Raw genomic sequence first — 12751 nt, 5'->3', positions numbered from 1 at the left:
ATCGTTCCGGTTACATAGAACCGACTGTCGTGGGCTTCGACTTTGTCTTCGGCTTCGCTTCCACTCTGTGTGTAACCTTACATTGCTATAGAAGTGCTAGCAGAGAAATGTTAGATTAAGTGTTAGCTAAGCGCTCTTCGCGAAGCTCTCTCTTTCGCATGCAGTATCTCTCTCAGTATAGTTATAGCGTGCGTGGATATTAGAGTAATTTTTTGTTTTATTTTTTAATTAAATAACAAAGAGATGCTTAGCATTCTCAAGCTCATACACATTTTTTTTACTCCCATAGAATGCATTTGGAAATGGGTCCAACTTGCTAGAAAGCATAATAATATTCACTGAGGGCGAAAAAAGCTCGAATATTCTGTAGACTGTTTGTTGTTTTATTCTCTATGTTTTGTGAGATCCACTGTCATATCAATTCACCTACATATTCACCTTTGTTATAATTTAAGTTATTTAAGGCTTTGCGTCGTTCTCTCAGCCCACATTTTTAACAAATATTGAGCTGTCCTTTGTCAGTTGTTGTAAAATGTACGCGTATATTTATAATATTGAAAACCGTTTATAGCACTAAGTGCCCGGCAAGTAGTTATACATTCATACGGTTGAACTTATATTTACACGATTCTAAACTAAGTGCATGCATGCATGCCCACATATGTACGTGTGTGTGTGTGCCTATTAATTACATTATATCCAAAATTGTATGCAGTTTAGTTTAAAAAAAGCTTAATTGAATGCAAGTAACTACAACTAGAAGCACTTAACTGTAAGCAAAAATCAAAGTACGCGCATATAACTTAAAAAACCATAGGTCATACTTATAAATATGTATAGAGTGCGTGTGTGTATGCAGTAGATTGGCTTTGGGCACTAAAATATCTATATATGTATGTGAGTACATACACAGTTACATGAGAAGGCACTTGAAATCTAATCTTAAACTAAAATATTTTAAATCAATTAATAGCGAATATATTCATTTTCTTAGCGTAAGCATTTCAAAGCGTAGAGAAATGCAAAAAAGTGGGCAAATCATAGGAAAAATAAACCGCCGCCACGCATTAAGCGCGCAGCCTCTCAACCAACAAAGCTTAGCCTCAGCGCCGCATTATATCCTCTATGCTAAAGCCAGTGCGCCTCGTTGGCGGCGGTGGCTGCTGCTGTTGTTGTTGTTGCATTGTTATTGTTGTAGGCGCTGGTGGTATTATGGAACGCGCGCCTCCACCACCAGCCAAGGACTCAGGAGTATTCAAATCCACTGTGTTTGGCATCAACAAGAAATGACGCTCACTGCTAACACTCGGCATATGTGGCGCCGCTCCACCTGGCGTGCCGCCCGTCTCTCTAGTCATGTGCGTTGACGCATCTGAAATTAAATTGGTGCCAGCACCATCACCACCCAAAGACTTCGCTCCCAATAGAGACGACTGATTGACCAAGTACGCATTGCTGGGTAGTAAAGCATGCGGCGATTGCTTGTGCGGTGGGGGCGGCGGCGGCTGCGGTGGGTGGGTAGCGACTTTCATTGCGACATGCGTACGTGTCATATTGAGCGCCATCAGTCCGGTGTTTGTTGTCACGTTGTAGGCGCGTTGCGCATCCGCCATTTGTTCGAGGCCGACAATACGTTTGCGTATGGGTATGGAGCCAAGAAAACTGGGCATTGATTCGAGCGGCGAATGCAGTGGCTGTTGTAAATTCTTCCCTGGTTCGACAAGCGGCGGCAAGGGTGGTGGTGGCACGCCAGTCGGTTGCGCGCCCGACGACGTGTGTGTACCAGCGCTTGTTAGCCCAGGCGGTAGGGTGATTGGCGGTGCAGCCGTTGGTTGTGGTGGCTGTGGTGGTTGTGTTGATGTAGTTTGCGCCGCCGCTACTGTTGCTATCATCACATTTGGTGGCAATAAATTGGCGCTCTTCATTTCAACACCTGCCAGCAGCAGCGCTTTGGGATGGAGATCTCTGCGTACATGCAACATTGGTATGTAAGGCTCGGGCCCATTGGATGTTGAGGGTGAATGTATAGATTCGCCGGCACCAGGCAATGCACGCATCGGATTGTAGCGTGCGCTCGGTGAGGATGACGGCATGAAAACGGAGCCGGGTGGTGGCGCGCATAAGGAGTGCGGCGAGCCAGCGGCATGTGTGGGGTCATTTGAGTCACGCGTCTCGTGTGACGGTCGCATAGTGTACGTCTCACCGCCTTCATGATGACAGTGCGTTACACCCTGCCCGGTGGGTCTTGGTTCCAACAAACCTTCATTCAAATTGTTACGCGCCGTTTCCACTTCATCTTCATCATCGAGCTCGGCATCCTCCAGCTCGGCTTCATCCAGCTCGTCATCCTCATCTAGCTCTTCTTCGGATTCATCTGACAATTCCGCATCGTAGCAGGCCTTGCGCTTGAGGCGCATACGTGCAGCTGCGCGCGCATTTTCACTCGCCTTCTCAGCATCCGCCGCGCTTCCCAGCTCTTGCGTTGGTGAGTTGCTTTGTAAACGATGTATTGGTGATTGCCGCGGTGAATCTACTTCCAATAGGGTATCCTCTTCATCACCACTCAAATGTCGGCCCTCATCCTCCTCGCCTACATCTACATATTCGGAGGGCACATCGCCGACGGCGTGAGTTAGCGCATGACGGCGCAGATCACAATTACGACGGAAGACTTTGCCACAAGAAGAGCACTCGTATGGCTTGTGGTCGGTATGCGTGAGCAGGTGCGTTTTCAAATTGGAGCGCTGATTGAAGCTGCGACTGCAAACGGGACACTTGTGTGGCGACTCTTCCATGTGGAGTATCTTGTGGACGGCCAGCGTACGCGACTGGCAGAAACCTTTGCCACATTCGGTGCATTTAAAAGGCTTCTCCTTGGAGTGAATGTATCTGTGTGCGTGGGGGAAATGGGAAAGAGGGAGAGGGAGAAAAAAAGATAAATGTTTATAAGTAAGCCTTCAAGCGAATTATATAAATAACAGCAATAATAACAAAAAACGAAAACAAAAAAATGACCAGAATTGTGTGAAAGAGTTGGAAATTAATATGTATGCACATAGGCCTGAATAATTGCGCTGTGTTTCGCTTTTAGTTGTTCGCGGCACTGCTCATTAAATGTGGCTTTGTTGGCACCTCGATGCGCAAAGCAAAGGCGCTGGTAATCTTAGTGGACGCGCCTGCGTAGCGTACTGACTACCCCGGTGAACTATTGGACTGAGCGTTGGTAAAATTATTGAATCAAACTATAATTTACGATTATTTCACTATCTCAAAATAATATAGTTCGATGCCTGCTCGACTTGTTGTAGTTGTGACTGATGGCTCCCGGAAAGAGATGCTCTGAGGAAGCAGTTTGACGACATCGCGCCGAGCAACATAATCGGTAAAATGCTCGAACCAAAGGACAGCTGGAACGCGGTTAAGAAATACATCGATAACTTGCTACGGAAAAAGAGATAGACCTCGACACAGTGCAACAAAGCGAAGCCGCACAGATAAAGACGCAAGAAGACGAACCTATGGCATTAAAGCTGGCTGTAAATATGGTGGACTCAGACGTGGGTGAATAGAATTGGTCCGTTATGGATGCCGTTCTAGGCCCTCCCGAAAAAATACAAAAAGTAGTACTGGGAAGGGAGTCTCCTCAGAAGGAGAAGAGGTATTGCTTTAGTGGACACTCGACGCAGTAGACGACGGTCGCTGTAAGTGCGAAGGCATTTTGAAGCCTACCTCAGCCACCAAAAATTAAAAAATTCCATTGCAGTATTAGCTTAGGTTAGGCTTTTGTGGATGTCGGTTTAAAATATCCAACTCACTTAGCCAATGTTCGTTGTAGAACCACTGTTTGACATGGGAACCTCAGTATTTATTCATCAAGGCATCATTTAGACGCTCTTATGAAGTGTAGGAGAGGTTTCACCCCAACACCGAATAGTTCCGTTAAAGAGTCAAAAGAATCTTTTCCTAATAAACCGCCGCACTCGCAGCTAAAGCATGACAATTACAGAGAAAATATTCTACTGTTTCTTTCTCTTCCTCGTCTCTACGACCTCTGCAGTATTGATGAGAAAATACTCCCAGCTTAGAAGAGTGTCTACCTAATAGCCAATGATCGGTGTGTGACACAAGCTCCCACCTTCGAGATGTTCTCTCTTGAGAGGTTGAGCAATTATCCTGACCTTTTCTTATCTCTTTGCGACCAAGTTAGCCTGCTTGTAACATACATATGTAAGCATTTTCTTCTCTGCATGACCTATTAACTTTCTTTTTATTCGTAATTTGCAAGTTGCCACTGGAATTCCAATATTACTTCAGTTTTCAAGCAGTGGAAGATTAGCACCTCTGGCTAGCTCATCGGCCTTACAACTTTCTTCAATATCTCTATGCCCCGGAACCCATATAAGACTGACCTTGAAGACAGTGGGTAGGTAGAGGAAATGGTTGAAATACCACTCAAGCACTTATCAAGGAGCACTAAAGCGCCGTTTTGATACCATTATGCGACCTCTAACAGGCAGATATTCCCAGCCGGCCAGAGCTATTGATATAATGGAGAAGATTGATGGGATTTAAGTTGGCGCACTGACCCAGGCTGTCGAAGAAAGGAGTACCCAGTGGCCTTAATCGTCCAGCTGCCAACTCGGACATTTACAGAGAAAGTCACAACAGTCTCCTGCTCTGAAAGGTCCTCACAGCTTCTGCAATGGGGCGGTAAACACAGCTACAAGTTTGCAAATTGAATGGTATGGAATCCCTACGACTTTTTGAGTCCTCCTTCTATTGTACTGGGGCCATAGGGTTTTCGAAATACCACATGAAGAAATGGAGCTCTATCTTTTCTGCGCCTTCCTAAGGAATAAGTTGTGCAATTCCCCTTCAAAAACAGTTTGGGGTATGCCGATGACCGGGTAGGAGACCTCTGTGATCGAATTTAATCGACCCCGACCTGGCAAGCTCATCTGTAACTTCATTTCCCTCTATGTTCCTAAGTCATCGAACCCAGATCAGAGAAATGTTAACTGCGCGCCCGAGAGATACAGAACTTTAGTAGTTTGGTTCTGCACCATGGCGTCGTCAGAGCCTTGAGAGCGGCGTGGCTATCGAAAAAAATTTAATATCTTCACTAAGCCTTTTGCTTGCCTGCAGGATCGTGAAGACTGCCTGCAAACACTACCAGTATTCGGCAATTCTAAGGAAATAGATAAATTGGCTCATGTAGAGAAAACCTCTGCTCCGTCTCCCGATTCCATCTTAGAATTGTTAGTGGAGACAGAGGTACAAGCTTCGGTATAGATTTCCCTCTAGCAGTTATCAGAAGTCTGATAGGGATTGGTAGGCCACATTGGAAAAAATTTTGTTGGTTATTTTCTTTGTAAAACAAAGTATCAAAAATTTCTAACGGAAGTTGGATGTGGGAACTTGGTGTAAATTTTTCTCCATTTTCGTTGAATTTATTAGGAATATTTCGGCAGTAAAGTCAGTGAATATTGCCACGAAGACATCAGCGCGAAGACTTCACAAGAGTCTTTCAAACGAAAAGCTCGGCCCACGAGGCGCACTCACTGTGACTCAAAATCTCAAATAGACTCTGAATACACATTAAAAAATCGTACTCAAAAGTGATGAATGCTACTCGATTAGGCAGCGCACGGCAATCCAAAAACTAGCTGACGATTGCCTGGTGCATAAATAGAATCGCTTCAGCGCCACCATTACAGCCACCACGGCCATGGCTGCAGTCACTATTTCAGCGCCGCTGTGGAACGCCTCGCATTAGCCACCTTAAAATGACTGGCATATCGCGGTGATTGCTTGCCAAATAGTTTTAAGCAGCAGCCGACAGTCTAATGGCAGAAAAAACGAGAAGTAGCAAGAAAAAATTGCGTTTAAGGCAAAGTGGAAACAGGTTCTGCGCGCGGAAAACATGACACGCCACACCCGAGCGCCCGCGCCGACTGATTACTGGCTGTGGTCTTCCATAAGATAAATGTCTTACTGGCTGGGCTGGTCATTTTTCAGTCCTTTTTTTGTTTTTTTGTTTTTTGCTTGAATGCACTTTGTTGTGTGCAACGGCGGTTTTGCGGTTGCGTAGGGTTTGTGGTATGCCCTTGCCGCTGCGCGCTGCATTACGCCAAACCGCGCTGTGCTTAATGAGTATTTATACGTTTTTATTTTATTTTAACGTCTCATTCTTTGTACGAAAGCAACTTGATTGCGTCGTTTGTGAGACAATCACGTACCGCGCACCGATTTGTTTTCTTTGCGGTTGACAGTTTATGATGAATGTTCAACATAAAACAAAAATATAAAAAACAAGCACACAAAAAAAGTGAAGCAACTTAAAAAAAAATTAAAGTTAAATAGCAACGTACAAAACGCAACTCACCTGTGATCGCGCAAATGATCCTGCCGGCGAAACGCTTTGCCGCAGATGTCGCACGAGTACGGCCGCTCGTCGGTATGTGTGCGCTCGTGTATGAGCAGATTGTAGGACTTGGTGAATTGACGATTACAGAATTTGCAAATGAACTGTTTCTTTGGACGCGATGCGCGTCCCGGTGCGCGCAATAAACGGCGATCCAAACCGGCGTGCATAGTTGGCGGCAGCCCAGCAGGGAAGAGTGCCGCCGCAGCGGCTGCCGATGGAAAGGCGAAAGTGCCGGCGCCAGTCGGTGATGGTCCGGGACCGCCTAGATATGGCGGTGGTGGTGGATACATAACAGCAGTGGGCACACCCGGTGGCGGTCCCTGTCCAGGTGGTCGTTGCATTAACATCGCTGCGGCAGCCGCTTCCCGTAAAGCCAACTCCTTGCGCTTGTCTGCCATCATGGAGATGATTTCAAAATTGGAATTGCTGCCATGGCGCTTGCTCGCCTCCTTCGCCACCTCGGCATCCAGCATGCCACCGTAAATGGCGGCAGCGCCTGGCGCACGCAAAGCATTACGCGATGGTAGCACTGGTACGAAGGCAGAATGCGCAGCTTGTGCGTTCGCGGCACCACCGGCAGCACCCATCAAACCTGCTGCTACCAGATGATGTTGATAGGCGAGTTGCGTTTCGTAAGCTGCTGCAGCGGCAGCAGCTGCCGCAGCGCCGCTCGGTACACGACCGCTGGAAGTGCTACGTTGCTCGGCCGCGCCACCAGCACCAGGCGCTTGCAAAAATTGTTCCAGTCGCGTAGGGCGTACCATGGAAATGGGTCCACCGCTAGCGCGTTCCTCCAGCAATGAATTCTCGGTAGGCATTTCGGTGCCGCGCTTGACGATCACGAATGTGTGGCGTTGGGGAGCTCACTGTCGTGACATTGACATGACTAATTGGTTACTGAAATGAAAATTAAGAGAAAAAGAAACACAATTAGTTGTAGAAATAAAAGAAAATACGCGTTTAACTCAAATGGCAGTAGGCGTTCGATGCAGTTGATAAGCGGCGCATTTGTGTCTACACAGTCTTTCCATGCCGCTCGCTATGGCCTACTGCTTTGCGTTATGGCCTGTTGCCTGGACATGCCTGGTGTCGGTTGGCGCGGCGATAAGCGCGTCGAGCGGTGGCGAAATGCGCAATCTCTAATATTTATCTAAATGACGGTGTAATAAACTGCGCGCTGTTACTTTTCGCATACAAATATAATTGTAAAAAATGTATTTTTTCCTCAAACAGCAGCGATAAGCCGCAGTTTATGGCTTTGATAAACAGCAAACACTTTTTTGTCGTTGTCTGAGCTTCTAAATAACAGCGCGACTAACTGTGGTACGCGCTGTGAGTTGGCAAATAGCTTGGAAATATTCGCTATCCAAATGCAGCAGTCATCTGAAATTTTTTTATACTGCTGAATTGGCAAAATTGTTGTTTGCTTGCGATTTTTGCTTTCCGTTTTCCTTTGTTGGCGAACCTTAAAATTTCTCTCTAATTCCGCTGAGTTTGCGGTTATAGTGAATAGTATATTTGTTGTTGTTTCAAAAACGGAGTTGTAAACAAAAACAAGATATGAAGTGTATCAACAAACGAACGTCTGGATTGCGTTAAGCAAAAAAAAAACAGAACAACTTTCTGACTCCTCCCATCCCCACACTATCATTCATTTATCTCATCATCAGCCTCAATAATTTCCATCATCTTTAGCAAAGCTAATCAAAAACAGATTGTTGCGGCACAGCCAGCAGCAGTAATAGCGGCAGCTATAATCATCGGCATTGTATTCCGGCCCAGCCGTGTAAGAATGCTAGCGCACAGTTGAAAATGTTGCCGTTACCTCGACACTGACGAAGAATTTCTCAACGGTTAAAGCTGATATATCCACGGCTATTTTTTATTTGTATTTTCACTATGCAACACTGTTAGTGAGGCCTTTGCTGTTATCATATTACCACCAACAGCGTTGCACACACACAAACAGATACGTACTAAATACTTCAAATAGCATTCTAAACTACCCAGCTGGAAATGGTCTTCAATGGGACAGTCCACAGCAAAGTTGATCCAATTTTTTCTCCTATGAAAAGCTGATTTCCTCATCATGTTGGTCTTCTTGCCGCGGGGATGAGGCTTAAGTGGTGGTTTGACCCCCATATCATGGGGACCAACTCAACACGAACTAAGAGGGATGCTCCATATGGGAATTGGCTAGCCATGCATCCGCTTTACGACGAAACTGGTGGCCATCCAATTACCGCACGAAGATCATCGTACCGACGAAGATCCCTTGTTATTCCTAAACCCCCGTCATTTCATTATTTCCTCTTTTTTTTGCACATGCTCGGCTCTAGCCAGAAGCAGGAACCGATATTTAAGATCCTACTTCTTAATGACTATAGTTAATTAGGTATCAATAACCTTTAACGCCTTGTCAAAAGCTCAGGATGGTTCAATATGGAAAGGGAAATGCCGCCCAGCCCCTATGGCTCACAAGGGACCCATTTCGTGGTCTAAGTGGCACTGCTGTCTCTATGTGCGATGTGGCTGCTAAATCTAACTTAACCTAACAGCTCTTTTCATACTCACTTAAACTTTCTTTTTTGGAGACTATTTATAGCGGCTAAAAAAAAGAACTCTGGTCTGGTTTCGCTATGGAGCGAAATTGTCTCTGCATGGCTTCGGCCAGCAGTATAACTTAACCTAACCTATAGCGGTTATTAGGCAATACTATTTTCAATACGCGAGTAGAGACAGAGCAGGAATGCCAACACGACAGCAATGGGCTGGAATACTACATAGACCTCTAGATCAGGATGTTACGGTAACCAGGATGGTTACTTTTAAGCTACCCTATGGAACTAACAACATGGCAAACTACCTAATGACTACAAATCAATCAACCTTGCGAGACTCGAAGAAAAAAGAAAAAAAATCCGTACAGTCGACGAGCACCTGTTTAATAGTGGAACGACTACATAGCGAACTTATGACGGTAGTATAGCAAAGCAAAACGAAGCTACCAGCGGGACAGAGTCTCCATAAAGCAGAGAGCTAAAGGAGCTTAGATTAGATTTGTGGAGGGTTGGACAGGTCCTAATACTCAGTCAGGAAGTCCATTGTACAACACCCGGATAGATTACAGTGAAAGGAGTAGAGGGACTGAATAGATAAATTATGGATGGTAAGACTGAAAAATTGGTTTGAGTACATTATTCCGCGAATCTTTTGGATTCATTAATGAATCTGGAGCGATCCGAAAGAGGAAGAGTATGAACCTTATCCAGTACATAGCACACCAACAACCTTAGTCTGATTCTAGCAAACGACGGACAGCAACCGAGAAAATGCTCTGCAGTATCCTCATTCTCACGGCAGGATAGCCATATTAGGTCGTCAATGTTTCCCATAGTAGCCATATGCTAACCACAGACATTGCGCCCTGTAATTACACCCACCATTACACTCAGGTCGTTCCTACTAAGTTTTAGATGAAAGGTTACTAGTTTCCTGTTTGGTTCTTTCACAAAGCACTTAGCTACTCTGCAGGATCTCAGATCAACGTTTTTTATGGGTAGACCTCATGAAGTTGTCAATCCATAGCTGAATTGATGCAGAATTGACAACTAGAAACGGTTCAGGGGCTAATGGTATGCTTACACCACCTCCATTAGCAAGTTTTCCAGCCAACTCATTCCCTGTAATACCACAATGCCCAGGCACCCAAATGAAAGACACTTCTATTACTGGTATTCTTAGGACTACAGTGCCCTTGCGAAATTAGGGCTATTCTACAAGTCCCCAGATGGCATTCACTACTCACTGCTAGTTGCTCGCTATGTCTAACAATCTATTCGATCAATCGATATGAAAGTCTACTGAGAAGCCTACCATCTTTACCAGGCTTCAATTTGGGATTCTTCGTAGCGACGGATACTCCGGTAAATAGTGTATATCCTTTCCCTCCTCTCTAAACAGTATTTTTTATATAGTTTAGTATTCACACAGTGTTTTTCATTGGGGAAGGATTTTTATCTGGCGTTCCCCAAACCCACCACACAACCAGATATCCTAGGTTGATTCGCCTTCTCACATTAGCTCGCTCTTGTAACTTCGGCGAAGCCCGGATGTTGTAAGTTGCTTGAACCGTATGCAGAAGAATCGTCTAGGTCACTCCCAAGTAAATGGCGATCAGGCACTTTTCCCAATTGCATGGACTTCTACATACGGATCCTCCTTCGAATGGAAACGGATCTGTAAATATTCGATGCGGTACCAACTGGAGGTAGATGAGAAAAAGGAGGCCTGCTCTGCGTTAGAAAGCTCAGGTGGAGAGGGACTTGGCTTCCCTTTGTGTTTCCAACTGGCGCCGATTAGCACAAGAAAGAAATGCGAGTACGACAGAATCAGCTAATGGACTGACGTTACTAGTGATGTGTTTGCAAAAGGACTGAGATTGTGTTGGGGATATACGAAAAAGATAAATCAGCCCCTTTCACATTGCCATCTGAACAACGAATGATTGGACGAGTGTGTGAATACACGTGAAATTATCATGGAGAATTCGGCTGTCGAGTCTCCCTTGTGACGTGGCAGCCGAAGTTCCTCTCAGAATTTCTTTTTTCACCATAGTTAAAGAGCAAACCTTGTAAATCTATCATCCTTGCTTGGTTATCACAATAAATGTTAACCTCATTGAAGGATATTATACTAGCGAGTCCACATTTTTTTTTCGCAGTCACCAACTGAAATACACGGCAGATTAAATTGGTAGTTGAGGGAGAGAAAAATACACCACCTTCTCTAACCATTCCATTCAACTTTGAAAAATCTGTAAGTCAATTCACTGAACCTTTGTTTCAAAGTTTGCCCCTTCTTGATTCCTGAAATGAAGAATTCTCTAGGTTTTAGTTGCAAATAGAGCTCAGGTGGGCTTAGAGGCACTCATAATAGGCAGGCAAATACCTCCTAAATACGTCCTTTGCTCGAATCTTTAAAGTCTTGTTTTTTGTTTCTAAAAATTGCACAAATAATCTCGGTCGCTTACATTTTTTCTTCGAACGGGTTAATTTTTTTATTTAAACATTTACTTGCGATGCGTGAGAGTTTCAATGAAGTGAATGGATATTTGTCTTGTCGGCTCGTCATATAAGCACACGTACGTACGCTTTTGTCTACTTCACCAGTTAGCCATCTTTGTGGCTGGCGGTCAATTGCACTGTTTGTTTGTTTATACGCTCGACTATGTTGTAGTTGTACGTATGTACAGTTTTCGATTACAGTTGTGTGGATATGTGTGCATCCATGTGAGATTATACCCAGCTAGAAATGTTCTTTAGATTTACAATGAATGTAGATAAGGTGATCCTATGACGGGATCCCTATCTGTTAACTGACCTTCACTAATTAATGAAAAAGAGAAGTTTTTTAGATAAATAAAAAGTGACCTTTGATAAAAAGCGAGTACTTAAAAGCGACACCCTATACCCCACCGGGGATGAGATAAAGTGAGACGAAGAAGAAGAATACTATCTGACAATTTGCTCGTTTTCAAAGAGTGGTCTAGCTCAAGCGACATCTGTCATCTGTCAGATTTTTTCACTGCTTGTCAATTGGATTTCACTAATAATTGAATAGCAGATAATTTTAAGTTGTCGGCTATGGAAAGTGACACCTGGGTCGGGTTTGACTCCTTATAAATTCGCATATGTCAGACAAGCTGGTCCTATGACAAGATCTCTATTTGTTAACTGACCTTCATTCATTAATGGAAAAGACGAGTTTTCATATAAATAAAATGAAAAATGCTAAAACTTATTCGCGAGTACTATCTGACAATTTACTCGTTTTCAAAGAGTGGCAGAGATCAAGCGTCATGTGCCATCTGTCAGATTTTTTCACTGCTTGTCAATTGGATTTCACTAATAATTGCTAAGGCAAGTGGTCTCTGATAGAAAGAGGGTGTTGTTTGACTCCTTATACATTCGCAAGTGTATTGGGTTGGGGAATAAGTGCATATTTTTTATATTTTCTTTTATTTTCCATCGATTTGTTTGCTGCTTGGCGAAGGGTAAGTAATCTTTTATTTTGACTTTAGTTGTGAGGCTTAGAAATGGAATACCCAGGACATCAACATTTTTAACACCTGCTCTTCTTTGCTTTTCATCGAGGTCAAAAAGCTGCCGAAGCAGCCCGGGACCTTTGCGACGTGTATGGAGAAGGTATCATAGGTGAGTCTACAGCACGGAAATGATGTGTAAAGTTCAGAAATGGCGACTTTAATGTCGATGACACGTCTCTTAGCGGAAGGCTTTCTGAATTCGATGACGAATTCATCGA

The 12751-nt window shown here is 44.3% G+C and overlaps 1 protein-coding gene across 8 annotated transcripts in view; it reads right to left on the bottom strand.

Moving 5' to 3' along the window:
• Window positions 1–337: 337 nt before the first annotated feature.
• The window catches only part of LOC129247635 (protein bowel), a 49801-nt gene continuing 37387 nt past the window's right edge, over window positions 338–12751 (bottom strand). For 6 of the 8 annotated variants that reach the window (XM_054886846.1, XM_054886841.1, XM_054886838.1 and 3 more), the window contains exons 2-3: window positions 6386–7324; window positions 338–2889 (exon numbers count right to left, since the gene is read on the bottom strand). In XM_054886846.1, coding sequence (XP_054742821.1) covers window positions 1104–2889; window positions 6386–7245 — 2646 coding nt within the window. In that variant the 5' untranslated portion in view covers window positions 7246–7324 and the 3' untranslated portion in view covers window positions 338–1103. The other 2 variants (XM_054886844.1, XM_054886839.1) reach the window with 2 other exon arrangements.

This window comes from Anastrepha obliqua, chromosome 5 (genome assembly GCF_027943255.1).
Source record: "Anastrepha obliqua isolate idAnaObli1 chromosome 5, idAnaObli1_1.0, whole genome shotgun sequence".
Taxonomy (NCBI): domain Eukaryota; kingdom Metazoa; phylum Arthropoda; class Insecta; order Diptera; family Tephritidae; genus Anastrepha; species Anastrepha obliqua.
The sequence above is the reverse complement of the archived record's forward strand: the minus strand, read 5'-3'. Positions and strand labels throughout refer to the sequence as shown.